Below are 26,587 nucleotides of genomic sequence, written 5' to 3' on the forward strand. Positions count from 1 at the left end.
TGAATTCTCGGTACATGTAATGCTTAACGCTCCCCGCAAATCACATATGCCTCATAACATAAGTAAATCACGTACCAAATGCTAATAATGCCACAGTTCCACACCTTCACTCTCATAACGATTACAAACGCTGTTCCCCGAGAAATTAGTGGTGGACCATTTACGTAAAACAATACTATGGACTATTTCCATGTCTTGCTACTGAAAGACCTAGGACCTCACTCCTTTATGTCTGCCGAAACTGCCCATACCACATTCTTTGGTAACATCGAAGCCTATGATGTACATGTTTACTATGATAACGACAATCCTGGGGAAAAACAATTTGCCTTGGACCTTCATGAGTCCTTCAAGACCGAGCTAGCCGATTTAGTCGCCAAAGGTGATATTCGTCTTCTTAAATTTATTGACCATTCAGTGGGGCCCCACCCGACTGGTATGTTTAAGGTTGACCTCCGGACAACCGAAGCTTTTGTTAGAGCCGTCCCTTTTTTCCAAATTAGTCACGGGAACTTGAGTGTGTTGATCCATCCTATTTCTGATCAAGGTGATCTAGCTGACCACACCAAACACGCTTTGTGGTTGGGTGAAAAACAGCCATTGTTATTGCATGTATTGAAGTAAAGAGGGGCCCCTATGGCCACCTTCCCTTAATTACAGTCATTAAAGATATTGAACTATAGCTGTATCTAAAGATATATTCTTAGTTAAGCAATGAACCAAGACTTTATAACCGTACTCGGGCTTTAGCTGAACCCTACCCCATGACCATGCAAAGCCATTGTAACCTAAAAGCCTCTTTAGCTGCAGGTGTTTTACCTTCGTTGGGGTTTGCCGTCGTAAACTCTCCAGTATTTTGAAAAAAAAAACAAAAAAAACATACATCACACCGATGGCGGTTAATGAATAAACCTCTCACGTTACGGCTATGAAAAACAGTGCCTCCAGCCAGATTCGAACTGACGATCTCCTCATTACTAGTGAGGTGCCTTACCAACTTGGCCATAGAGGCTAGCTCTGAATTCATAATATTATGCAGCACATTCAGTCCGACGAAGAACTAAAATTATGGTACCAGTAGTCGCTTAATCGTCACCGGTTGATGATCATGTATAGTGGACGTTCAGATACTGTCGAATATAGATCTGCATTTTTTTAAATCTCTTTGTTAAGCCTTCAATGCGAGTCTCTGGTCGGGTCATATCATCAACACACTGAGCTATACTCCCATTAGTTCTCTCCATAAGGTAGTGTTGGGCTCCGCTGTATAACAAAAGAGGCTGCATCGCTTATGGAAAAAAAATTGACAACTTTGACACGTTAGTAAAGTATTATTTACTTCCGTTGGAGTGCGCACTTTGTGAAAGACTGATGCTCATCAGGCCAAAGAGATCTACCCACCTATAGCATCATACTTGGAAAGTGCATCCCATCGGTCCCTAAAAGCCCGGCTCATGAAGAATTTTAACCCACTATAGAATAAAGCCAAGAGCGTAAGCCAAGAGCGTAAGCTAAGAGCGTAAATCAAGAGCGTAACCAGATGGTTATGTACATATATGAAGATCTCAATCACCAAAAATTTCACGCACGTACACCCACGGCTATTGTACCATTGGTAATTCCACCTGTACATCGGAACTTGTTCTACATTTATCTAAAAGAAAGCACGCTTATTGTGCGTAAAATTGGTCTAAAAAGAAAGTATTGCGCTATGAACACGCCGTGTTGATAATAAACCTCACTGAGGGACTAAGAGGAAACTCCGTTTGCACGTTCGTTCCGCTTACTTCACAATCAGTCGTAGTACTTCTCTTTCTCCTCCGGTCTCAACGCCCCAAAGAACACATGCGGTGGGGTGCACGTGCCTAATGCACGCTCTGCGTGGTTGTCCAAAAACGACACCCCAAACACATAACTCGTGTTCACCCACCCGAACCCCTCGGTGGCTACTCCCTTGAAATCAGAACCCTGGTTACCATACTCGGCCTCGACCTTGTGCGGCGCCTTGCCACTGGTCACGTCGTACTTCTCCACAACAATCCCGTTATAATCAACAAACGCCTTGGTCATCAAATAGAGCCAGCGGTACGCTAACCGCGACGCAGTGGCCTTGTAGCCATAGTTCGTCAAGCCAACCCACGCCATAATCTGCTGCGGCGCCCAGCCAAATGGATAGTCCCATTGGCGCGACGGCCGGTCTAAGCCCACCAGGCCTCTGCTCTCCTCAGTGCCCGCTGCGAGCCCACCCAACATCTCAAACTTCGGCAAGCCCTTGGTGACCATCAACTCAGCCTGGTGCGGCGACGCAACCCCGGCCCAGAGCGCCCAGTAGGTGGTGGCCGATTCGTATGGGTTCTGTGTCTTGGTCTTGATGTTATAATCGTGGTAGATCCCGGCTTCCTCGTCCCAGCAGAGGCGGTTGATGCGCTCCTTGCGCAACTCCGCCTGTTCGCGCCACCACGCAGCGGTCTCAAAGTGCCCACACTCGCCGTCGCATGATGCGTCAAAGGTCCCACCGTGAGAATCGATGTACGCGGCGATATCCACCTCGTACTTATACAATAAAGTATTAAGGTCAATGGTGGCGAGGTCCGCACATTTGCCCTCCAACCGATAGGACGTGTCGTGGCCTGACTCACGGACAGCCCTGTCGTGCACAAAGTACTCGTCCAATTCGGGCTCGCTGATCTCATCTGCATTGTACATCCGCTGGAACTCCGTAAATGACACATTGTGCTTCTTCTCATACGGCGCAAGGAGCGCCTCGAAGTGCGAAGCCTCCGTCTCCGGCGGGATCCCTACCCCATCTGGGTGGTAGCACGACAAGCCGGAGGCAAAATCCAACCTTGGCGCGGCCATCCACACCGTCTTGTACTCCTTGATAGCAGCCCTGAAGGCTCTCGCCAAGAAGTCCTTGGCATCAGCAATATCTCCATAGTCCATCAACTTGTTGTACACCTTGTTGGCCATGTCGGTGAGAAACGGTGGCTGCGAGCGACACAAGTAGTACGACCGGTTGGCGTTCAAAATCTTGCCGTAGTGGGTGATCTCAAACACAAAGTTTTCAACCATTCCGCGTGCAAGCCCGATCTTGGTCTCGTCGAGGCCCTCCTCCACGAGCAACCCGATCGTCTCCATGTAAGAGTCCCAGCCGTACAACTCGTTGAAACGACCGCCAGGAACAATGTATGGGTACCCGGTCAATTTTCCGTCCACCTTGCGCATCGCCAAGGCCAAGAGTCCAGGCCGGTGGTTGATGGAACGGACATACTCAGGCGTGATATCCTTTGGCAAGTACACCACCTCAAGCTTCGCCTCAGGGTCCTTGCTCGCCTGTTCGGTGAAGTACTCATACTGCTCGGCGCAATCATACGGGACGTAGATCCGCGGGTTTTCAGCCTCTGGACCCTTGATCTTGGTGTCGTGGGCCATGTGGGCGATGTTCTCTGCGTCCAACTGGCGCGTCAAGTTCTTCCAGAAAGTGGTCTTAATCAAGCGGCACAACCGCGAAACCGGGTTTTCATTTAAGCGGCGCTCGTCGAGCACCATCTGGTTGCGGCCAAGGCGCTTGGCGATGGTTAACTCCTGAAGGAGGTTCGACAACATATACGTTCCGCGGATGTCGTACTTGTTGATACCGTTGGAGTTGGCGGTACCCAACTGCAACACCTTTGGCCCAGAGTCCTCGATGGTGATCTGGCAGTTGTGATCCGTGTCCTCTGTTTTAAGGAGCTGGTTCAAGGTCAGGTCGATATCGGCAATGAAGAAGCGGCGCGCCAAGCCCGTAGTGTCGTCGGTGGACGCGCGGCGCTTGAGCGGCGAGCTGGTGCTGCGGTTGTCGTCTTCGTTCCACAAATCGTTGTAGACAGAGTCCACGGCAGAGCGCATGTTGAAAAACGACATGGTACGGGTCCGCGCGATCTTGGAAGACGCGGGGACCTTGGAGGGGTCCGTAGTGGCGCCGTAGTATACGTCCGCGGACTCGAATGGCAGGATCTCAAAGCTCCCAGAGGAGGACTTTCTTCTGTGGCGGTCGGGCATTTGGTTTTAAAGTAGATTCTGGTGGATTTGCTCTAGGAATGTATGTAGTACAGTGGCACGATGAAATAGATTCAATAAGCCAAGTTTGGGTTGCGGTCAGAGATAAGATTACGTGGGTCTGTGCAGGAAGCAAAATGGGGGTGTATAAAATCGCGGGTGCTGGGAAATCAGTAAAGGCTGGCCGGAATCAGAGAGATAAAAAATTAAAGTGATTGATCAGAGTGCTTAGAGGACTTATCACTATCAGCTTGGTTGTTGAGGGAAATCCAAGTGATTCTTAGACGATAGCTTTCCTGATAGAGAAGAAAAAAAATCTGGCCTGGTAGAAGTTTGGAAATTCCTTGGTTTAGATACTTATATGTCGTCGAAAAATTCAGTGACTCAACCTGGTCTAAACCTATGCCTCAAGTAGCGCTGCTGGTCTGTCTAAATCACCGGCCTCGGCGTTTTTAGGGGGATCGCTTCTCGAAGCGGAAATCTTGTGATGAGTTTTTCGCTAGTCTGTGGAGTGGTCAGGCCAGCTGTGCTGTAAGAGTGGGCGAATCGCCGTGGTAAAAAACGCGATACGAGTGGGGAAAAGAGCGGAGCCAATTTTAGTATGTCTACAGAACAGGGATAGGGGCTTTGTATACCCTGGCCTTGGGCATCAGTCCACCGCTGGCCGATTAGTGAAGGTAATGTTTTCGGTCAAGGATCGATGCTATTTCCAGAGACCTCATATTACATACGTGTTACAACCGCGCGATGTCATGGTACCGCGTCGCATTATGGTCGGTCCATTTCGGCCTAAAGAGGTACTATTGAGAGAAAATATACATATACGTCTATGGTTTACTGTTTCATCAATGGTATTTTGATAAAGGCTGGGCGGGTGGATGAAATCTAATGCCGGAACTAAGGTACGGCCGAGACACATCATCGCCAAGGAAACACGCACTAAGTGGTCTGTAGGCGTCCTGCATCCGCGCACCAGGCGGGCTGACAATGACTCCAAGTTCCGAGGCCTAAAGGGCCGGCTCCGGCTAATAATAGATTTCAGTTGACATAAATCCCGAAATAAGTCGTCCTCGGGTGTGGAGTTAAATATAAACTTCAAATACGGAACTGCAAACAGAGCAGCGTCCATGGGCTTTTTTCCTCCTTAATAATAGGTAGTTTGCATAAATGTGCTGGAAACCTTTCATAATCTTCACATCACGCTCTAGTACAGCCACTTTCGAGCCTCCACAAACTAGGGTTATACTGGGTTACTATCCTGTATGAATAAGCATGAAATATGTTCCTACTGATTGCACCATCTAAAATTCAACCGTCGTTGAGAAAGAACTTCCCAGCAACCTGGATGCGGCATGTATATGATCACGTGACCACAACACACACAGGCGGTGGCGACAAGACCTGATATTCGATAGTTCCTATTTATTCATCGAGAAGACTTAAGTCAATATTGATTTTAAAAAGAATCGAATCATCGGGGATGAAGGGATTTGGGGAAAGGTATCTTGTATTGCAAAAATACTGTGACAACGGGGACGTGATACCTTGTATCCCAAGGCTTGCCCGTATAGCTTACTGCCACCTCAGCCATGACGTTTTCTTACGCTCTAGTATAGTCTCAGGTCTGTAGATATTAATACAGGGAACGGGGGGATAGTGCCTCGGTAGGGAGCACATAAATTCCCCCAAGCTTTTTTAAGCATTTAATTTTCTAAAAGCCTCACCAAAGGGTCCCGTCAGTTTCGCTCATGTTCTCTCTTGGATATCAGTGTTTCTGCTAATCCCTACCGAGTCTACGTTTACAGATAACACCCAGTTCAATAGGGAGATATATTTCATACATATACACCATAAAACGTATTACTAACGGGGATGCTTAAGCTTTGTTGGCGGTTTGGGCCTTCTCGAACTCAGCCTTGAAGTTGTCGGCATTTTCCTTGGAACCGAATCTGATAGCCAAGGTCTGGGCCTCTGGTTCACCCTCGGCAATGTCGGCGGTAACGGAGTAAACCCAAGATCTGTCAGAACCAACGTTTGGCTTCAATTCGTAGTCTGGGGAGATGAAGTGGTTGGCGCAGATCTTCAAGGTCTTGTCTCTTCTCATCAACAATCTAGTCTTACCGGATTCCTTGTGCTTCAAGAATTTGACATCACCGGTACCTCTTTCCTTCCATTCCTTGGCTTCCGAGTGGAACTTAAACAATTTGGCTCTGACCTTCAAGGTAACCTCTTCGTCCTCTTCGTTGGTCTTGATTTCAACCTTTTCTAACTTGACCAATGGCTCAAAGTGCACATCTGGGGACTCTGGGGCTTCCTCGTCATCGTCTTCGGCCTTCTTAGCACCGGACTCTTCCTTGACGTCTTCTTCCTTGGCCTCGTCAGCCTTTGGCGCCTTCTTGGCACCGAACATGGAGAACACGTTGGAGGTTGGTGGGGTAGCAACTTCTGGAGTTGGGGAGGCAGCCTTGACTTCTTCGGACATGGTGGATAGGTATGTGTGCGGAGAACAGGGAGTAGCGGTGGGTTTGCTCAGGATCGAGTTTTTATGCGTGCAAAATTTGAGATTCGATGTTATGTAATTTTTCGCCCACCGTGTGGTGTTGAGCAATATGCAGGATTTCGCGAGTCTGGTAGCATGGGAGGCTGGATTTCGCGAAGTTACATAAGAGACGGTCAGTCCTAAGGTGAAAACTTCAGGCTGGGTTGAATCTGAGGGCGACTTTATGTTCTTTCGTTGTTCTACCGTCTTGTACTCAAAGAAGAAAAGCCTGGCCGGTATCATCATTTTAAAATTTTCGAAGATGCTGTAGCATAGCCGAACGAATGGGATGGCTCACCTTTTACACCCCTTTACTGATTGGTCCTAACTGAAGGGGCAATAATACTGCTTTATTCACTAGATAGGAAATGTCTGCTTCCTCTGTGTATTATTTGACAGTCTGTAGGCGGTGAAGCGTGCTGGTAATGCACCCCAAAAGCATATTACTGCTGGAGTCCTAATAGGTGCTCATAAAACCAACTTTTTTTCTTCAATGGAGAAACGGTACCCGTCTCAACAGGTTTACAGAACTTTTCTTGGATAGGTACGTGAAATAGGACAGATCTCGGGCAAACAGGCATTTGAGTCCGAGACATTCGTACACTTTCTAGTTCATAGTAAAGGGATTGGGTATCTTCATCCCGAGCAACGAATCTATCCATACGGTACACTGCTTGCCTTTTAGCATTTACAAAGTCGATTATGCATTCACTATCAACTGCTGTTAAGGTCCAATCTCGACACTCAGACATAAAGGTATATACAAACTTCTGATTCAATCCATCTACTATTTATCTTTGCGGTCTTCAGTGTTGCGATACGCGCCAGAATAGGTCTTCAAGTAACTCCACTTCAACAAGACCCAGGCCATGCGGAACGGACCGAACTCGGGCCACAAACAGTTGACAAACTCAACCACCACGCGCGGCGCCTCATTAACGGTCTGCCACAACAAGAAATCACTCAAGCGATTGGTGTTGCTGGTTCTGACTACCAAGTCTAACGGTGGGCAATCACGCGTATAGAGGTTTGCGTCGATAGTCTCGGCAGAGATCTCGTCAAGCGCAAGGCCATCGCGTGCCTGGCCCACCACAGCCTTGATGGCCTCGGTCATCTCGTCGCGCGAGGTGTAGGGAAAGCACACGTTGAGCGTCGCGCGCGTGTTGTTCTTAGTGATCTCCTCGCTCGCACGCAACACCTCGAGCACGTCTTGTGGTAATAAAGCAGTGTTCCCCAAGATACGGATGCGCACGCCGTACTCCTCCGCTAACTCGCCGTGTTCACACATGACGCGGAATTTGGCCTTCGCGAGCGACATCAAACAGCTGACCTCGTAGTCAGAGCGGTTGAAGTTCTCGATAGAAAATGCGTACACCGTTACGGTGTCTACACCACACTCGTAGCATAACTCGAGTAACGGCGCCATGCTTTCGGATCCCGCGTTGTGCCCTTCTTTCACCTCAATCTTAGACTTGCGCGCGTAGCGACGATTGCCATCCATGATAAACCCAATGTGCTGCGGCACCCGCCCCGTCTGTAAGATGCGCCCGTATACTTTTTTCGTCTGGGCTATTAACGATTTGTAGCCGGGAAATGTGCTAAGCCACGTGTCGGGCATGATAAATAAAGGTTAATTGGGAACTGGGGTGGGTTCTGGTTGTAGAATCTGGGTAGAGCAGAATGAAATCTAATAGCCAGCCTGTTCCGATGCTAGCTCTTGTTCTGTGTTAGGGGCTACTAAAATGGAATAACTAGAAGGTGGCACTGATAGGATCCAGTTTTCTGCGCGCTTAGGTGAAACGGTAGAAACTTAACCACCCGGCCATCTCATCTCTCGTTGCGAGTGCGTGGCACAACTTTCAGCGCTTCTGTACCGGACATCTACTGCCCGGGGTTCGGCAAGTGCAGGTCCAGTCAATGGAGAGTAAAGGCGACGCTATAGCCTTCTATGGATAGAGTTTGAGGTGATTGATTAGTTTTACATAGCTGGTTATTGTGGCTTCCAATCGTCCCAGAATCATCCCAGTGTTTCTGATCCTCCCTTTGGCCGTATGTTAGCCACCTTCACTTATATGCAGGCCTTCTCGGTAAAATTTCACTGTTAGACAAACTCGCACTCCCTATATCAAGACAGTATTTCTTGGTAGCAGATAACTTTTGGTAAACTCCATCAATAAACACACCATGTTAAGAAGCCGAATGATTAAGGTGAGACCGCTTTTGCAAGAAACCAGAGCGCTTCGCAGAACCGTTTCCTCGTTCAACACCGCGGTGGAAACGGCAGAGAAGCTTGTGACGCCTGTCAAGACCAAGTTCGAAGACCCTTTTTCCATTGTGTCGCATGAGATGTCTGGACTCGCCAAAAATATTGCCTCCTTAATTGGGTCTGGCCACCCGACGCTCAACCGTGTGTCCTCGTACTACTTCGAGGCTGAGGGCAAGAACGTGCGGCCATTGATTGTGTTGTTGATGTCGAAGGCGTTAGCGAAAATCCCGCGCGACCAGAGAACCAGAATCCCCATCGATGAGTACGACACCACCGACCAGCCAAAGTTTGCCGGGACTGTCTCGGAAACCTCCATTGCTGGACGCTCTGTAGACGATTCCTTGTCGCCATTGCGCATCTTGCACGGGATCAACCCAAGGGTTATTTTGGACCCGTTGAGTAAGCCTATGGACAAGCTCCCGGAGTTTGACGCCGAAAACGGGATCTTGCCGAAGCAGCGCCGTCTCGCGGAGATTGTCGAGATGATCCACACTGCCTCACTCTTGCATGATGATGTCATCGATCTTTCCGACGCCAGAAGAGGCAGGCCGTCTGGCAATGTGGCCTTCACCAACAAGATGGCTGTTTTGGCCGGTGACTTTCTCTTGGGGCGTGCGTCTGTCGCAATTGCCCGGTTGAGAAACTCCGAGGTTATCGAGTTGTTGTCCACCACCATCGCCAACTTGGTCGAGGGCGAATTCATGCAGTTGAAAAACACTGTTTTGCTGCCAAACGCCGACATGGTGGGCAGCAAGCAGCTCCCAACGCCCACCGGTAAAGTTCCGACCACGGTCCACGAGTACTCCGTCGCCAGTCACGCCATTACCCACGAGCAGAACGTAGCTGCTGCCTTCGAGTACTACTTGCATAAGACCTACTTGAAGACCGCTTCCTTGATGTCCAAGTCTTCCAGAGCTGCTGCTGTCTTATCTGGCGCAGAATTGGAGATTGTTGAGCAGATGTACGACTTTGGTCGTAACTTGGGCTTGTGCTTCCAGATCGTCGATGATATGTTGGACTACACCGCGAATAACGCCGAGTTGGGCAAACCAGCTGGCGCGGACTTGAAGTTGGGCTTAGCTACCGCACCAATCTTGTTCGCGTGGCAGGAGCAGCCGGGGTTGGGTGAGTTAATCTCCAGGAAATTCAAGAATCCGGGCGACGTCGAGCTTGCCAGAGCGGCTGTCAGAGACTGCCAGGGTGTAGAAAAGACGAGGTTGATGGCAGAGAAGTACTGTGCCGGCGCCTTGGCGAATTTGCGTGTGTTGCCAGAGTCCGACGCTAGAAGCGCGTTGGAGCTTTTGACCAACTCTGTGTTGACCAGAACCAAGTAGACGTCCAGCGTCCCGCTTCGTATGCGGGGCGGGGCCCCTTTGGAGAGCTTTCTCTTCCACTGGGTAGTGCCACTGTATATAGCTAGATTTCGGGAGTGAATGAATCATATAATTCCCGTAGAAATTGTGGAGGCTTTCATGTTACTCGTCAAACGTATGGTTCTGAGTTCATCAGAAATCTGGGTGGGCCTACTACGGTACAGCCGTGGTAAAAAAAAAATTATAGTCCCGTATATATAAAAACACAAGTTTTTATACTATAGTATCAATGAAAATCCATATGTATTGACAGTAAGATAAGAGAGAGCCCGTGCATTTTGTCAGTTTTCTTGTCCTGCCCGCGGGAATTACTTATGTGCAAATATATCGATCTAAAAGACATCTCTCACTTTTCTCCCCTGTTACTTTCTCTCTGATTGAAAAAAATACTAGCACTATATACATCTGCTCTGGTGGTTATAACGATTTAATGTTCGGAAGATATACGAAGCCTCTTCCTTCGTACATGTCAGTTAAAACTCAATTTTATTTAATTTACAGTATGTACGTCAAACACAACAGCAAGAGCTGGAAATGAAAAAGAAGCAGTACATAAGCCAAGAAACCAGAAGCGACGAAGCGTCATATCTAGTTATTCTTGTTGTTACTCTCAGGGTCGTAAGTAGGTGAGCCCGGAGTGTATTGTGGAGATGTAGGGGAGTAACTTGGGGATGTTGGAGAGTATGATGGAGAGGTTGGAGAGTACGATGGAGAGGTTGGAGAGTACTGCGGGGAGGTTGGCGAGTACGATGGGGAGGTAGGAGAGTAAGAAGGAGAGGTAGGAGAGTAGGAAGGAGAGGTAGGAGAGTAGGAAGGAGAGGTAGGAGAGTAGGAAGGAGAGGTTGGGGAGTAGGAAGGAGAGGTTGGAGAGTATGATGGAGAGGTTGGGGAGTACGATGGGGAGGTTGGAGAGTATGACGGAGAGGTTGGGGAGTACGATGGGGAGGTTGGAGAGTACGATGGGGAGGTTGGGGAGTACGACGGAGAGGTTGGGGAGTACGACGGGGAGGTTGGGGAGTAGCTTGGCGACGTTGGGGAGTAAGATGGCGAGGTAGGAGAGTAGGTAGGTGACGTTGGGGAGTAGGTTGGGGAAGTGACACCAAAGCTTGGCGAGGTGACACCGTAGCCTGGGGAGGTAGGCGCATAGCTGAAGGGTGAAGTCGCAGACATACCTGGGGAAGTTGGCTGGTAAGCACTTTGGTCACCATAGGCAGTAAGACCACCACGCTCCTCGTCACCGTGACCGGCATCAGCCATAGGAGAAAACATAATGTCATCGCCACCTTGCACCCAATCATCCTGGTCCGCACCATGGTTGTCGTACGGAGTAGCAGCACCATCAGAAGCCTGGTTACCAATAGGAACCACTTGCAAGTTGTTGTTTATTGGAAGAGAGCTCAACATACTCTCATCGACCATGACATCGAACGCACCGGTACCCAACGGAGCAATTTGGCCTAACATAACGTTCTCGGAAATACCACGACAATCGTCCAACTCGGCAGCAGCACCGGCTTCGAGAAGAATCTCAACGGTTTCCTCAAACGAACAACGCATAAGAGCACCCGTATCGTTTCTGTTGATACCGTGACGAGTAATGGCCATAAGGTGGCCACGAGACGTCATGACATCGACCAAAATAGCCATATGGCGGTAGTTGACGTAAGAACCATCGAAACCCAACACGTTCTGGATTTCTCTGTACAAAGCTGCACGAGTCGCTTCGATCCCGAGAACAGTAAGCACCTCAACGAACGAGTTGGAGTAAATACGGCTCGAGTCGACACCAGGCACGGACATCACATCGGCCAAGTTACATCCATCCGTTTCAAGCACCCACTCCATGCCTTGCTTGTACTCACCGGTGGCATCCGGCTCATTTCTCTTGTGTTGCATCATAAACACTCTGGTGATACCTGGGATACCCCTAAGAGAGATCTCTTCAAGCATGTTGGCCTCGATAAGCTTAAGCATCTGATCTTCTTCAGCGTCAGCATCCTCATCCATGTCCTTTGGATCACGAACTACACGACAACGGATGATAAGCTTGTCAGCATTATCTTCGGACCAGATGACGAAAAGATCCTTCCCAAACGATTTGGAGATCTTCTCCGCAACTTGACTCATTGTCAACTCTTTATCCAACATTTTGGCACGATCAAGCTCAAGACGAAGCAACCACGGCGACTGCTTGTCGATGGATTCCTCAACCTTCTCATCCGGAATGGCAAAGAAAGACTCGACAGTGTCGAGATCCTCCTCAATAACAGTGGTTCTTGGATCGGGGTCGTAGTAAATTTCAGTGGCAGACGTCACGTTCTTCAAAGAAGTGTGTTCGATAGCAGACTGGATAACCTTGGCCTTTTCGATGTCAGCAGCGATTTCCGGCTCCAAGTACACCGTAAGAGCCGGCGTCTTGATGTTCTTCGCGACGTTAAGAATTTCCTTAAGACGAGGCACACCAAGAGTCACGTTCTTGGACGATACACCCGCGTAATGGAAAGTGTTCAAGGTCATCTGGGTAGCCGGTTCACCAATGGACTGGGCGGCAACCACACCAACCATCTCACCGGGGTGGACAATAGACTTCTGGAACTGGGCCTCAACCTCACCGACAATCCAGTCAAAGGCCAAACGGTTAAGTCTGTACTCCTCCAAGACACGACGGGCAGAAAGACGGGAACGCAAAAGGCACAGGAACAACAAGGTAGCGTTGGACTGGGCCTCCTGCATAAGCTCAGTCTTACCGCGAATCACGAGAAGCTTGGAACACAAGACTTGGACCTTGGTCACAATCTCGTCGAGGGTCAAATCACTGGCTTTAGCACGGTCAACGTGGAAAATCTGCTGAGCGTTTTGAACAACACGACGGAGGTTGACTGGCAAAGGCCAGTTGTGGTCACCGTTAGGGAAACACACCTCTCTCAAGTACTTACGGTCAGACAACAACTGGTTGTACTCCTCGTCCACAATCTTCTGCAACTTCACGTCACCGACAATTTCACTGCCGGACTCCAACAAAGATGGGTTGATGCCGTGGGTATTGTCCAAAAGGTCGATACGGTAACGACGGTCAAACACAACATCGGAACCCGGAATGGTGTCGATGGTCTGCTTCTCCACCTGGGTACCATCAATACCATCTTCACCGTACACGAACTGGATCACATCACCCAACGAGTTTCTGGCGGTGGAATCGTAGTGCACCATGATGTCTTCCAAGGCCTTAACCAAACGACGCTGGATGTAACCGGTTTCGGCAGTCTTCACAGCGGTATCGATAAGACCTTCACGACCAGCCATGGCGTGGAAGAAGAACTCCTGTGGCGTCAACCCTCTAAGGTACGAGTTCTCAACGAAACCCTTGGACTCTGGAGAGTAGTCATCCTTTGTGAAATGCGGTAAGGTACGGTCGGCAAACCCGAACGGAATACGCCTACCTTCAACAATCTGCTGCCCAACGCAGGCGGACATCTGGGAAATATTAATAAACGAACCCTTGGACCCACACACAACCATCTGCTTCACATTGTTCAAATCCTTCAAGTTCATTTCAGCAGAACGACCAGCAGTATCACGAGCCTGGTTCAACACACGAGAGACGTTATTCTCGAAAGACTCACGCAAGGTCATACCTGGCTCCGGCTCCAAGGTGTTGAGGTGGGCCAGTAAGATGATCTCCTGCACCTTCTCCTTGGCCTCGGAAATGGTGTTGGTGATTTCTCTCATGGTACTTGCATCGGCAATGGTGTCACCGATACCAATGGAGAACCCGTTGTGCAACAACCAGAAGTTTACCACTTTCTGCATGTTACCAAACAACTTGGCACAGACGGCAGACCCCTTCTCTCTCATGACTGTGTGGATCAAACCGCCGGCGGTAGCACCGACGGTCTTCTTGTCAACAACGCCAAACAAGACCTCACCGTCGATGATAAGCATCCCCGAATCGGTCGGACTGGACCACGAGGCGCCACCGTCAAACCTCTGTAAGTGGATACCCTTTGGAATACACAAGGATAACAACTGCTTACCGGTCCACAACGGCTTTGGCTTCAAGATCGCCGGCTCTGGGATCACTCCATCCCAGTCTGGAATCCAGAAACACATGTTCATCACCTGGTCGTACTCCACGAAGTTGTCACGGAGAGTCATCTTACGCACACCACATAAAGTGTCTTGCACGATACCCATGATCGGCTTGTTGGATTGTGGAGAGATGATCTGCAACGGAACGGCACAGATCTGGGACAACTCCGCTCTCGTCTCCTCGGACTGCGGTACGTGCAAGTTCATCTCATCACCGTCGAAATCGGCGTTGTACGGAGAGGTGACGGACAAGTTAAGCCTGAAGGTGGAGTAAGGCATGACCTTAACTCTATGCGCCATCATGGACATCTTGTGCAAGGACGGCTGACGGTTGAACAATACGGGGTCGTCATCCATAAGGTGGCGCTCCACCTTCCAGCCGTACTGCAACGCAATGTCACCAGCCCTCTTGTGGTACCGGAGATCGATACGGTCACCGGTATCACGGATCACATACTTGGCGCCCGGATGTTCGTTCGGACCGTTACGCACCAACTCTGTAAGGCGGTGAATGTTGTAAGGGGTGACGATTTCGGGGTAGGTCAAGGTACGGGCAATCGACTTTGGCACACCGACTTGGTCCAAGTCCAAGTTAGGGTCACCGGAAATGACGGTACGGGCCGAGAAATCCACACGCTTCCCCATCAAGTTACCTCTAAGACGACCTTCCTTACCCTTTAATCTGGCTCTGATGGACTTGATCGGACGACCAGATTTCTGCATAGCCTGCGGCTGCCCGGCAATGTCGTTATCCATGTAGGTCGCGACGTGGAACTGGAGCAAGGTCTCGATTTCACTGATGACGTGCTGTGGGGACCCATCCATCTCCAACTTCTGGACAGAAATGTTCGTCTTCAAGACTTCGGCAAGCTTGTAGGTCAAATCATCCTCACCTCTGGCGGTTTCGTTGAACGCAATCGACGGACGGACTGGCGGCGGAGGAACAGGCAACACGGTGATCAACATCCATTCGGGACGTGCGTAGTCTTCGTTGAACCCCAATCTGTGGCAGTCCTCAGGGCTGATGTGCTTGAAAACGTTGAGAATCTCCGTCGGGGTCAAGACGCGACGTTCCGGCTGCTCGTTCTCCTCGTAGTTCTTGTCCTTCTTCCAGGTACCCCACAACTTCAACCCATCCTTACGGACGGTCGGCTGCGAATTACCGCACCCACCACGGGTCACCGGCTTGTCAAAGGCATCGTCGGAGGGCAAGTCAGCCTCACAGACCATTTTAGTTTTACATAAGTTCCAGACAGCGTTGAAACGCTTCTTCGGGTCTCTGATCTTCATTGCCTGGAACATCATTGGGTTAGTGTCGTCCAAAAGTAACTTACCACAGTTCATACAGATACACTCGCAAACCTTCTTGATCTTGGCGATGAACCCGATGTGGAAAACCGGCTTGGCGAGCTCTATGTGCCCGAAATGCCCGGGACACTCGTTCATGTCTTCACCACAAGTCTGGCACTTGAAGTTACGGTCGATGGAGCCTAACCTCGGATCGTTCAAACCACTTTCTCTCGGTTTCTGACGGGACTCATCCATGGTTTCAGGGTACTCAATCTTGGCAACGGAAATTGCGCGAATTTCTTCCGGGGAAAGAAGACCAAATTGGACCTAGACGGCGTTAGTATGGCACGAGACAAAGGGACTCGGGGGGTAGACTTACTTCCTTGACGGAACGGAGCGGGGCACTGGAGTATGGGATAGAACGGCCACTCATGTTAGGGTACTAAATATAAATATCAAGCGGGTGTAATAATACAGAGGAAGGCAGCAAAACGGGGTAAGTGGCTCCTTGTGACGGCTGGTGTAGGGAGCACGTATGAGTCGTTAGACAAAGCTTTTTTGGGGGAGAGTTAGGGGGGTTGGTTTTTTTTGGGTGTTTTGGGGTTTTCTTCAGTATAAATATATAAAAAAAGAGCGGTCTATGGCTTCTGGCGGATTCGGATTACTGAGGCGTCTCTGGGAGAAAATCAGCAGCAACAAGCCAATGTGTGCGAATTCGGAACAGAGTGTACGGGCCGACGGGGATCAGAATCAACGGAGCAAACACAAAAATCACCAACAGTAGAGCGTGATGGTTTAGGGTTGGATGGCTTGGGGTGGGGCGAATGGTGGGAGGTATTGTTTTCACGGCGTCTAATTTTCAATTATGGCGGCGAGTCGCAAAGTTCGACCCATTCTGGCTCCTACGCCGGGGCCCGAAATTACGCGCAGGCTGCGTACACAGCAGAAGCATAACCCCCATGAAGGGATTCACATCACCAAAAATAATAGTCCCCTGAAAGTTTGCATAACTGAAAGTTAAAGACCGTTTGGGGTTATAGGCTGCGTATACTGTTTATTGAGGGCAAGGCGGTTATTACAGAGCGTCCCGGTGGTGAGCGAAATGGTCGTCTGGGCTCTAGTGGCACGTTTCGCGAGTAATTTCGCGACTTTGCTTTTCGTTATATTTTTTTACAGCTTGTTTCGCGAAACTCTGGGCCGATAAAATACGATCTATTTATCAGAAGTATTGGCACAACCCCCCTGCTCACGACCCAGGAAGTAGCGGAATGTCAGACCAGCAGAACCCCAGCTTGACCGCATCCAAATTAAGATACCCCCGGCGACCAACTGAGGGCCCCGGTATCAATGCCGTGCACATCAACCGTGCCAGGGAGATGGCGGCGGTCACCGCAAATGCGCGACTCCCGTCACACATGCAGAGCAGAGGCCAGACCGCCAGGCCAGAAACTACACACAGCTTCACCCCACCCAGAGCTGTAAAGGTGCCGGTATCGCTTGGAAGCATTGCCGGGTCTAGGGTGTCGATTCCGGGCCCTATCCACCCCTCAGGCTGCCAAAACCCGCAGTGTGCCGACTGCGGGTCGATCATCATCCCGGCCCCGAGATCGTCGTTTCCGGTCCAGGACTCCCCTGTGATCAAGGTGAACAACTGGTGTATCTACTCGCTCAAAAAGCCGATCTTGAACGCCCAGGAGATCGAGGCGATGGAGGAGCGCTTGGACTTTCCCGTGCCCGAAATGATCTTCGGAAACAACCACATCTTTATCAAGCACGAAGCGGAAGGTAAGAGCTGGGAAATCAGCTTCAACTGCTATGATGCCATCAAGGACTGTGACACCATCTCCAATTTGAAGGTGTCGTACCACAAGGAGTGGTCGTCCTACCGGTCGAATGAAAAATCGGAGGTGCCTTCGTTCACCTCCCAGTTGCTTAAGCAAGCATCGCCATCTCCCTCGCCCTCCGGTGAAACTCTCCAGTTGTCCGCAGTCAAGCCGTACGACTGGACATACTCAACAAAGTACAAGGGGACCGTGGGAGGGCAAGGCCCGCAGTTTTCTCGCAACCAGGAGGCAGAGATTCCAATTTCCAAGCTCACGCGGCCGGATCCCATTCTCTACTTCGATGAGATGGTTTTGTATGAGGATGAATTAGCCGATAATGGGATCTCTATTGTGTCGCTCAAGATTCGCGTTATGCCCACGTGTCTCTTACTTCTCCAGCGCTTCTATCTCCGCATCGACCAGGTGATCTTCCGCATTCGCGACACCCGTGTGTACATTGATCTTAACACGAATGAGGTGATTAGAGAGTACAAGGAGCAGGAGCTCCTGTACGATGAGGTGATGCGCATGGCCAAGAACGACTTCAAGAGTGCTGGCGATCCCGGGAAGTTGTTACGCGACCCTAACTGGTGTAGTCAGATGTTGCCTGTGTTGCGCACCGAGCGTGAGTACTTGAAGATCTAAAGGTGCAAGGCTATTCGAGCATAAGTGCGGTGTAACCGGAAATGTGTCATCCAATTCGCTCCTGTTTGAAATCAATGTTGCATCAAGATGGAGTCAATCATACTTTTAATGCCGGATTAGCAGACTTCTAAAGCTGTGCTTAGGTTCTGATTTTCCAGATATGATAAATATATCATTGGTGAGCGATATCAAGTGCATATACGTTTTTACCGTCAATAATTCTCTACGTGTATATTTATCTCGGCAATCAGGGTATAGTGTGCCAACTTTAATAACCAATATACTTCTTCGGCAATCCGTAAGCTTACACCGCCACACCTTCCAGTATAAACTATGCTTCCGAGATGTGGAATAAAATCCGGGTTTATCTTTGGCCATAGAACCTTAGGGGTCGACGTAACCAAAGGTATTGCTACAACGCAATAACCTTTAGCTCAAGCAAAAAATTTGGAGAACGCGGCCTTTTCCTTGTCGCGACGAGCCTTGATGCTCTTCTTGACGTCATCCAACCCCTTAAGAATGGCAGCATCGCCCGGAGAGAGTGCAAGAGCGTCTTCCAAGTCCTTCTGGGCAGCAGTCTCGTCTTTCGCCTTAACGTATCCCATACCTCTTCTGTAGTAGGCCTTGGCCTTTGACTTGTCGTCAATCTCCTCCACGTCCAACGCCTTCGATGCGGCGTCGATGGTTTCCTTGCTCCTGGACAACTTCATAGCCATCAAAGCAGCGTTCAAGTAACATGAGAGCTTGAGGGTGTACAAGGTCTTCAAGTCAGCCTCAGACAAGTCGTCTGGGAAGTACTCCTCCAAGTAGCTGGCAGCCTTTTGATACTTTGCCAACGCTCTGGTGACGTCACTGGCCTTAAACAAGGTGGTACCGATATCCTTGATATGTGTAACAGCCTTGAAAACAGAGTCAGGGTTCTTCACATCCACCTTAGACTCGTCAGCCAAGCACTCCTCGTAAACGTCGCCGGTGCCATCGTCCACAGGCTGCACCTCGTAGTCCACTGGCAACTCACCAGAGTCGGTAATCACAACAGGGTGCAACGGTGCGTCGCCTTCGCCCTTTTCGCAGCGTTCCATCGCGCGAACAATTGATTTTCCCGACAAGACCTCACCAAACACAACGTGCTTGCCGTTGAGATGGGGGGTCGCAACGGTGGTGATGAAGAACTGCGATCCATTGGTGTTAGGGCCGGAGTTAGCCATGGACAACAAGAAAGGCTTGTCGTGGGTCAATGGGAACGCCTCATCCTCAAACTTCTCGCCGTAGATGGACTCACCCCCGGTCCCGTTGCCGGCAGTAAAGTCACCACCCTGGCACATGAAGTCCTTGATGATACGGTGAAACGTAGAGCCCTTGTAGTGCAAGGGCTTTCCGAGTTTTCCCACGCCCTTTTCACCGGTACACAAGGCTCTAAAGTTCTCGGCGGTTTTTGGCACCGCGTCTTGGTACTGTTTCTGTTAGCGTCGTCTGGAGGTGTTCACATTGGTACATACGAGTTCGAAAACAATGCGCCCCTTGGGAACATCGCCAATGGAGATATCAAAAAAGACTTTTGGGTTAGACATTGCTACTATGGTTATAGATTGCTGTTGGGTCGATACTTCGTGGAATCGAGGCTAGCTACGACCTTAAATGTGTTTGCCGATACCTGCACGTGCAGCTCGTGGAAAATTCCAGAAATTGGAGAAGGCTCATAACGGAAATGCAAAATGATCCATCTGGGCCAAAACAAGCTATCTCTAACTGAATGAGAATCACCTTCCACGTCTGAACATGACCGAATTCGAGAAAAAGCCAGTGGATGTGCAGGAAGATGACGAACCCGATGACTGGGACAAGCGGATCATCGATACCGGCTGTGCCGATGAAAACTTGAAGTTGCAGCTCTGCCACGCCGACTCTGGCGACTGGAGAAAGTGCACCCAGGAGGTGAGTACAAAGGTGTGCTGATTGAGCGAGTGACTAACTGGATTTTAGATGGAGGCATTCCGCAAGTGCTGGGACGAGCACCAGAACAACATCCGCACCAGAACCAAGAACAACTAGATCCTGGGAGAGCAACGTGTGAAGCTATCTTTTCTGACTCACTCTGGTAATCCCTTTCCATCCAACCCTGTATATATCTGGGTGAGATTTGGGTATGCCATAATAAATATTGTAAGAATGACAAATGTGAAAGGTATAAAAAGGAGCGGCAGTAAGGATCGTACAAAGGCTGTATCGATCATTCACAGATTGAAAGGCAGAGCACTGATACGGTAAAAAAAAATTACTGCGTATGCTCTGTTCTTGTGTATACTACATGATATAGTTTTATTAAATTTTCCGATTCACTGGGGAATTCTGATACGAACCATGATGTGGTCGGCCAATTCGGTTAAAACGCAAGACTATTGCTATCTAAGACAATAGCTGGAGTGTTTGACTCGACATTGAATGAAAAAATGGGGATGTAGATGTGAAAAATATACGAATATTTCGCCAAATCAATTACCTGTAACTCACTTGAAAATCCGGCTGTACTGCTGAAACCTGTACAGACTATAATAAAAAGCTGAATATATACCTATAAAATCTGGATATCTACCTAAGAATACAGAAACCCCTCCAGCTTTTATTGTCAGCGGAGTATTATTTTTTTACGATGTCTAACTCCGTTTTCCTGTAAATCTCCTTGGTTAGGAAAGTAGCTAATAAGACGGCTTTTACGCCCAGCGCATGCTCTGTGTTATCGGAGTTTCCTCCCGTAACAAGTTGGAATTCTACGTAAAACTTGAGACACTTATCGAAGCTTGCAGTTTTTGCTACATTTCTCGAACGTCACACCATTTCTAAGCTAATAATACAGACTCATCTCTTTTATGAATAAATATTAACGGTCAGGGTCAATAAACAGTTAGCTTACCAGAGTACCGTGCCGGATATCTGCTTGGCATTTCATGGGGTTAATCAAATCCCAGTTCATCACTGACCCTTTCTCTACACCTCCTCAACCATGAACACTAGCCCCAGCCTAGGATGGCAACGTCTTGACGACGTCTACTACCGCCTTAGAGAATGCTACGCCTGGACGGTCCCCCACGAAACCCATGCCCTTAGCAAAACGTCCCTTGCGCCGATAACGTCGACACTTCTCGCGCAGAAAGAAGGCAGTGCGTACGCTTATTCATCCGTGGGTGCACCCTTAGCGCAACTCAACTGGAATGCCGCAAAGAGCGGCAACTTGGTCAGCTGCGAATGGTCGGGTGACTGCCGGGAAGATGTGTACTTTGTGTCCGCCACCGGGGTAATACGGCAAGTGTACGACTACATGAACAACAACTTCCGCGATTTCCGGATTTCGATCGATGGATGCCATATCCTAGAGGTCAAGCACTGGGAGAAAGGTATTGTGATCCGCTTGTCTAACCGAAAGTTCTTTGCCCTTTTCTATAACCAGTTTCTGACTGACTCGGTACTCCCAGTAGAAATAGATCTTTCAGATAGCCTCCAAACAGCTGATGTCATTTATGGCTGGACCGTCATGGCTGGAACAGACAATTCCTTTGAACTCTTAATCGGAAAGGACCGCACGGTGATGACGGTTCAGTACAACGCTTCCCTTGCGCGTTGGCTGGTCGTGGATAAGGCGCTTACGGAGGGTCCCTTTCGCCACATCAGCGTCTCTCCGAACCGCAAGCTCGTGTCGCTCTACAACGTAGAGACCGGTAAGAACTATATTGTTTCCAGCGACTTGGAGCAGTTCTACGCGGAGTACACTAACAATGACGAAGCCCCTGGTGCCGTCGCGTGGTGTGGAAGCGACGCCGTCATTCTTGTCTACAAGGAAGAAATAAAGCTCGTGGGGCCGTCCAGCGAGGCTCTCACGTTCTACTTGAATGAGGAAGAGAACCTGACCTTCACCGTTGACACCTACAGCTACGAGGAGTATCCGCTTGTGCGGACAGAGTGCGACGGCTTGAAGATGTTCTACAAGAACAAAGTGTCATTTTTGTCCCGCGTAGGTGACGCCTCGGTCGATGCCTTTCTTATCGGCTCCACCTCGCCCGCAGCCATTCTCCTTGACTCCTCCTCCAGCTTGCACCAGCAGTTGACCAACAACAACTCATTGTTCAATTTGCAGGAAACCGGGACCCTTGAGCCCGCGATAACCGACTTGGTGGAATCTGCCAGGGACGAGTTCGGTATCCTCTGGCAAAAGCGTTTGCTCAAGTCCATCCAGCTTGGGCGGTTGTACTTTGATAAGGACACCACCCAAACGTCCGCCTTGGCCGCTATCAACGACGCGTATCTCGAAACGGTCACCAAGCTCCGCATCCTCAACCAGCTCAGAGCCAGGGAGATTGGTGTGTACATCACCTACCAACAGTTCCAGCTGTTGCTCGACGACCACGCGGCAAAGCTCTTGGGGTTACTTTTGAAACGAAACTTGCACTATTTATGTTTGAAGTTGTTAATGGAACTACGCAAGATCAACGTCAGCGCCGATCGCTGGTTCGACACAATTGTCAATCATTGGTTCAACCTCAAGATCAAGCAGTCCAATTCTGCGAGCGACCAAGAGTTGTACGAGCTCATCATTGCCAAATTGGGCCAGTTTTCCGTGCAGTGCCAGCCTTTCAACGGCCGCAAAGACGTTGTGATGTCTTTAAATGAGATTTGCGACTTAGCCTACCGTGAGGGAAGATTGACCTTGTGCAAACAATTGCTCAACCACACCGCAGCTGACCGGAAGTATCCCCTCGTCATCACCACAGACGCACAGTTTGTTATGAAATTCTTGACTAACCTCGAGGAGCACGAACTCGTGTTGCTGAAGCTCTTTCCGGTACTCACAGATGATGGAGACTCAGCCATAGCTTACAGTTACGATCTCAGCTTGCTCAGCCTCTATATTCTCCAGCAAAAGGTCACCTTGCCCCATTTTTTCAAGTTGCTCAACCTAACCCAGTTCAACAGCAACGGCTCTATTATCTCTATTGCTAACAGCTCATTGATCAGCAGCTTCTGGGTCCAGAACGTGGGAAGAAAAGAGGCCGGTATGACGGGTCAGTCTGACGTTGAGAAATGGTACTACCAGCAAGATAACAAGTTTGAGCTCGAAAACGAGAGGTTTGAAACGGAGTTGAAGGCAATTGATCCCAAGGTAGAGAATAGCACGGTATTTCGCGAATTCTCCATTGAGGATGTCAGGGCCAGCTACGAGAAACGAAAGCAGATCTACGAAGCCATGGTCAATGAATACAGCCAATCTGCGTACAAATCCGACACCGGCTACCTCAAAAGAGAGCTCTTGTTGCTTGACTACACGTATGACTTGTCGAAGACCTACCAGAGTGATTTCATACAATACAAGACCATCATCGACGTCATCAAGGTGCTCATAGGTCCAACCTTCAATCTCCCGTACTCCAAATTGGCCAAAGTCCAAAAGCAGTTCAAGGTAAACGACCAAAAGCTCTGGTACACGATTTTAGACACCTTCACGGTACAGTCCAACAGTTTCATCAAGTTACATGAGTTTGTGGTGGACCACATCTCGATGTACTCCAGTAACCAACCCCCGATCGGTTTCGAGCCGATCATCGAGCGTTGTATCGTGCGGGGAAGCCACTTGAACATGGAATTTTATGTCTCAGAGTGCAAGACATTGACCTACAAACAGAAAATCGAGATATATCTCAACGTGCGGGAGTACTTGAAGGCCAGTACTTTGGCCTTTGAGAACAAAAACTCAGCCCTCTTGTTAGAGATCTACGAAACCGCCATGGAAGACGGACAATCCAATGAGAGAACCAGGACCAGCATTAAGAGGTATGTGGACCAGTTAAAACGATGAGCGCAATGGATGCTGACTTTGTGTTCATTTCTTTATATAGACTATAAAAGATGGCCTAGTTGGAAAATGTATGTAAAGAATTGTAGCTGTGAGGCTGGGGAACGAATGGAATACTCCACTCCAACTCCTGGGAGCTACGACTGTTCGAAGGCAGGGGGGTGACAGCTTGGCGAGCGCTCTTCGCCGTCAATCTCTTTTCAAGTGCTCTTTTTCTTTTCTTGCTGCAGTTATTCCTCCGGTTGTAAATCTTTCGTCTCTCGGATTTCCATCTCTCCTCGTTGCGCCGACGCTCCTCTTCTTGCTTGATTTCTTCCTCGGTCACCAGAACCATGCCTCGCAAATGTTTTGGTTTCGCATAGGGATTGCAGGCTCTTGCGTTGGGCTCATCTGACCCTTCACCACTTCCAGAGCTATCATCCTGAGGAGATGATTGTAAGTGGTTGTTAATCCCTAGACGTTTCAAATCGATTGCATTACTGGTAAAATCGAAAACGTTTGAGAGGGTACTGCTGGTGAGCGATTTAGGATTGAAAAATAAGATATTTTCTCCGAAGTTGGTGAGCGTGCTGCCTGGAATTTGTACGTCTTGTGTAAGGTCGGCAAAATCTGAATACTTTAACGATGAGGAAGGGGAGATATTTAAATCTAAATCTAAGAATCTTTCGTCCGTGGCGAGGAAAGACCCGAATATCCCATCATCAAAGTTAAGTGGTCTCCCTTCCTCTACGATTGAATTTCGGGGCTGCGCCGTATCCAAGTTGGGATCATTGAATATAGCCTCTGCTGAGGTATCAATGGTGGAAACAAAATCACTTTCAAGAATTTCAGAAAAATCAAATTCAGACAAGCTGAGCGATTTGACGGTTGGCATGGTGATGGATAAATGAGCCAAGTGAAAATCAAGGACCTTAGGTTGAATGTTAACGACCTCCCAGAAGGTGGTATAAATCCCACTCCGGATAGGGGCCTTTTATATTGAAAGATATGCTTTGTGTGTTCTGCTTGAAGGGGAGATCCTATGCTTGGCTATCCAAGCTAACTATACCTCGAGCTAATTTGTAATAAAGGGAGACTTCGGAAAGTTATAGCAATGGGCTGGGATCAAACTCCCAGACGGGGAACTTCTTGGGAATACTGATTGGTTTTTCTATTTTCTAACCATGAGTTAGCTGCGACGATAAAGAGAGTCGGATCTGGTATCTTAAACATGGTGCTGGCGTAAGAGCTAGGATCTGTCCAAATCCGGAAAGACGCATGCACAGAAACGATCGTCGTGTGATGAGTTCTAGAATCAGACCTGACGTACGAAATTTAAGTCTGTTAAGACATCACCCAATCCTTACATGTATATGTCTGAGAAAATCTTTAAGCTAAACTACCTATATACCTCACCAATTTCTTATTTATAGAGCTAGTTATAGATTGGTTCAAAATTTGTACCTGGGATGAATACTGCTGTATTGGTCACTAAAAATGTGTCTAGCTGAGTATAACATGCGGTTAGGCTAAGAAAATGAAGTATATGTACTGTGATATATCTAGTAGGTGATAGCGGATACTGTTAGCTGGTTAAAAGAGAAACCCTTCTATCCGTAAGATATACACAGAGAGGAAAGGTCAATGTCTTTGGGTCGGCTTAAGATATGGTACCGAAATATCTAATAATCGGTAGTTGTATGAAATATAATTTGATCGGAAGTAAGATATTAGTTGATAATGTATGTGATTATATAACACCCCTGATAAATTTCAATTCAAATAGTTTGTAAACATAGACTTAATACATACAATATAAAATGAAAGTGATTACATGTCTCAATATATACGTATAAATAATTTATTTCCAATATCCAAATTAGTGCTATAGGATTACAAAAGCTTAAACAATACAACTGTATTCTGGATATGTATGCAGATTTCAATATATTCCATATGTATATTTTGTTCTATATCTGTAATATACACCATGGGATGTATAGTCATGCTGTAGGACGAAAATTCTAGAGCCCACTACGGATTCTGAAAACCTCTCATACCAAGGCGATATGTAACCCTAACATGCAGCATCATTCTAACAGAGATCATTACAGAGCACCAGAGTTCGTAACCCCATGTAGTTTCTGTTTTAGTCTTCGATAGAGATAGGTTTTCGTTATATTAAAGGCCCTTCTTGTAGAGCAAAACAGTAAATGAAATTACTATAATCAACTTTACGTAATTTAACAGGCTACAATTCATTTTATATCATCGATTATAGCAAATGATCGTCGAAAGTTAGACAGTCTGGTGGGTATATCTCATTTTGCTGGATAACGATTCCATGCACGAACAGAATAATTCAACTTGAAAAAGTTTCGCCGAACATTATAGAATAGGAAAGAAGGTTAAGAGAAAAAAAAACACTACTGTATTGTGTACGAGGAAGTGTAATAAGCATCTGGAGAAAACCAAATCGGAAAGCTTCAAATACTGAGCTAGATCCCTTCCAGAGAGTGCCAGAAATCCCGTAACAAAGTAATAATCATGCCTGTTAAACGAGGAGATAGATGAACAAGCTGGCCATACCAATTTTTGGCATCTAGTACTACACGAAAACCTAGATGACTGGATTTCCACTTTATGGAGAAAGTCGATGATATTAACCTTGAGTACCTGACACCCAGCCCTATGAACTAGTAT

General features: G+C 48.3%; 12 protein-coding genes and 1 non-coding gene across 13 annotated transcripts; 6 read left to right on the forward strand and 7 right to left on the reverse strand.

The window, feature by feature from the left end:
* Nucleotides 1–228: 228 nt before the first annotated feature.
* On the forward strand, nucleotides 229–624 carry BABINDRAFT_36763 (DOPA 4,5-dioxygenase family protein; the record flags this gene model as incomplete). The annotated part of the gene is made up of 1 exon (XM_019131783.1): nucleotides 229–624. One exon carries the CDS (start codon nucleotides 229–231, stop codon nucleotides 622–624), a length of 396 nt encoding a protein of 131 aa, XP_018985322.1.
* A 315-nt stretch (nucleotides 625–939) lies between these two features.
* Nucleotides 940–1,012, reverse strand: BABINDRAFT_t202. The gene has a single exon. It is a non-coding gene; the product is annotated as a tRNA-Thr (tRNA).
* Nucleotides 1,013–1,621: 609 nt separating this feature from the next.
* NTH1 (alpha,alpha-trehalase NTH1) lies at nucleotides 1,622–5,339 on the reverse strand (the record flags this gene model as incomplete). The annotated part of the gene is made up of 3 exons (XM_019131122.1): nucleotides 1,622–3,996; nucleotides 5,012–5,057; nucleotides 5,311–5,339. The coding sequence occupies 3 exons, from the start codon at nucleotides 5,337–5,339 to the stop codon at nucleotides 1,795–1,797; spliced, it is 2,277 nt and encodes a 758-aa protein (XP_018985323.1). The 3' UTR covers nucleotides 1,622–1,794.
* A 167-nt stretch (nucleotides 5,340–5,506) lies between these two features.
* Nucleotides 5,507–6,823, reverse strand: YRB1 (Ran GTPase-binding protein; the record flags this gene model as incomplete). Its single annotated transcript, XM_019128929.1, has 1 exon — nucleotides 5,507–6,823. One exon carries the CDS (start codon nucleotides 6,821–6,823, stop codon nucleotides 5,915–5,917), a length of 909 nt encoding a protein of 302 aa, XP_018985324.1. The 3' UTR covers nucleotides 5,507–5,914.
* Nucleotides 6,824–7,254: 431 nt separating this feature from the next.
* Nucleotides 7,255–8,389, reverse strand: RER2 (ditrans,polycis-polyprenyl diphosphate synthase). The gene has a single exon (XM_019131011.1). The coding sequence runs from the start codon at nucleotides 8,193–8,195 to the stop codon at nucleotides 7,365–7,367; it is 831 nt and encodes a 276-aa protein (XP_018985325.1). The 5' UTR covers nucleotides 8,196–8,389; the 3' UTR covers nucleotides 7,255–7,364.
* Nucleotides 8,390–8,552: 163 nt separating this feature from the next.
* On the forward strand, nucleotides 8,553–10,445 carry BABINDRAFT_161646 (trans-hexaprenyltranstransferase). The gene has a single exon (XM_019128930.1). The coding sequence runs from the start codon at nucleotides 8,762–8,764 to the stop codon at nucleotides 10,175–10,177; it is 1,416 nt and encodes a 471-aa protein (XP_018985326.1). The 5' UTR covers nucleotides 8,553–8,761; the 3' UTR covers nucleotides 10,178–10,445.
* Nucleotides 10,446–10,804: 359 nt separating this feature from the next.
* Nucleotides 10,805–16,028, reverse strand: RPO21 (DNA-directed RNA polymerase II subunit RPB1; the record flags this gene model as incomplete). The annotated part of the gene is made up of 2 exons (XM_019131753.1): nucleotides 10,805–15,922; nucleotides 15,975–16,028. The coding sequence occupies 2 exons, from the start codon at nucleotides 16,026–16,028 to the stop codon at nucleotides 10,805–10,807; spliced, it is 5,172 nt and encodes a 1,723-aa protein (XP_018985327.1).
* An 835-nt stretch (nucleotides 16,029–16,863) lies between these two features.
* Nucleotides 16,864–18,063, forward strand: TIP41 (Tip41p; the record flags this gene model as incomplete). The annotated part of the gene is made up of 1 exon (XM_019131780.1): nucleotides 16,864–18,063. The coding sequence occupies one exon, from the start codon at nucleotides 16,864–16,866 to the stop codon at nucleotides 18,061–18,063; it is 1,200 nt and encodes a 399-aa protein (XP_018985328.1).
* Nucleotides 18,064–18,143: 80 nt separating this feature from the next.
* Nucleotides 18,144–18,458, forward strand: BABINDRAFT_138485 (uncharacterized protein). Its single transcript, XM_019127116.1, has one exon. It carries the CDS (start codon nucleotides 18,224–18,226, stop codon nucleotides 18,416–18,418), a length of 195 nt encoding a protein of 64 aa, XP_018985329.1. The 5' UTR covers nucleotides 18,144–18,223; the 3' UTR covers nucleotides 18,419–18,458.
* A 39-nt stretch (nucleotides 18,459–18,497) lies between these two features.
* CPR6 (peptidylprolyl isomerase) lies at nucleotides 18,498–19,634 on the reverse strand (the record flags this gene model as incomplete). Its single annotated transcript, XM_019131765.1, has 2 exons — nucleotides 18,498–19,517; nucleotides 19,563–19,634. The coding sequence occupies 2 exons, from the start codon at nucleotides 19,632–19,634 to the stop codon at nucleotides 18,498–18,500; spliced, it is 1,092 nt and encodes a 363-aa protein (XP_018985330.1).
* Nucleotides 19,635–19,803: 169 nt separating this feature from the next.
* On the forward strand, nucleotides 19,804–20,551 carry BABINDRAFT_161650 (uncharacterized protein). The gene is made up of 2 exons (XM_019128931.1): nucleotides 19,804–19,998; nucleotides 20,047–20,551. Exons 1-2 carry the CDS (start codon nucleotides 19,843–19,845, stop codon nucleotides 20,113–20,115), a joined length of 225 nt encoding a protein of 74 aa, XP_018985331.1. The 5' UTR covers nucleotides 19,804–19,842; the 3' UTR covers nucleotides 20,116–20,551.
* Nucleotides 20,552–20,996: 445 nt separating this feature from the next.
* VPS16 (tethering complex subunit) lies at nucleotides 20,997–23,964 on the forward strand. The gene has a single exon (XM_019128932.1). The coding sequence runs from the start codon at nucleotides 21,065–21,067 to the stop codon at nucleotides 23,906–23,908; it is 2,844 nt and encodes a 947-aa protein (XP_018985332.1). The 5' UTR covers nucleotides 20,997–21,064; the 3' UTR covers nucleotides 23,909–23,964.
* On the reverse strand, nucleotides 23,921–25,088 carry BABINDRAFT_161653 (uncharacterized protein). Its single transcript, XM_019128933.1, has one exon. The coding sequence runs from the start codon at nucleotides 24,777–24,779 to the stop codon at nucleotides 23,964–23,966; it is 816 nt and encodes a 271-aa protein (XP_018985333.1). The 5' UTR covers nucleotides 24,780–25,088; the 3' UTR covers nucleotides 23,921–23,963.
* Nucleotides 25,089–26,587: the final 1,499 nt, after the last annotated feature.

This window comes from Babjeviella inositovora (assembly GCF_001661335.1).
Source record: "Babjeviella inositovora NRRL Y-12698 unplaced genomic scaffold BABINscaffold_6, whole genome shotgun sequence".
In the NCBI taxonomy this organism is placed as follows: domain Eukaryota; kingdom Fungi; phylum Ascomycota; class Pichiomycetes; order Serinales; genus Babjeviella; species Babjeviella inositovora.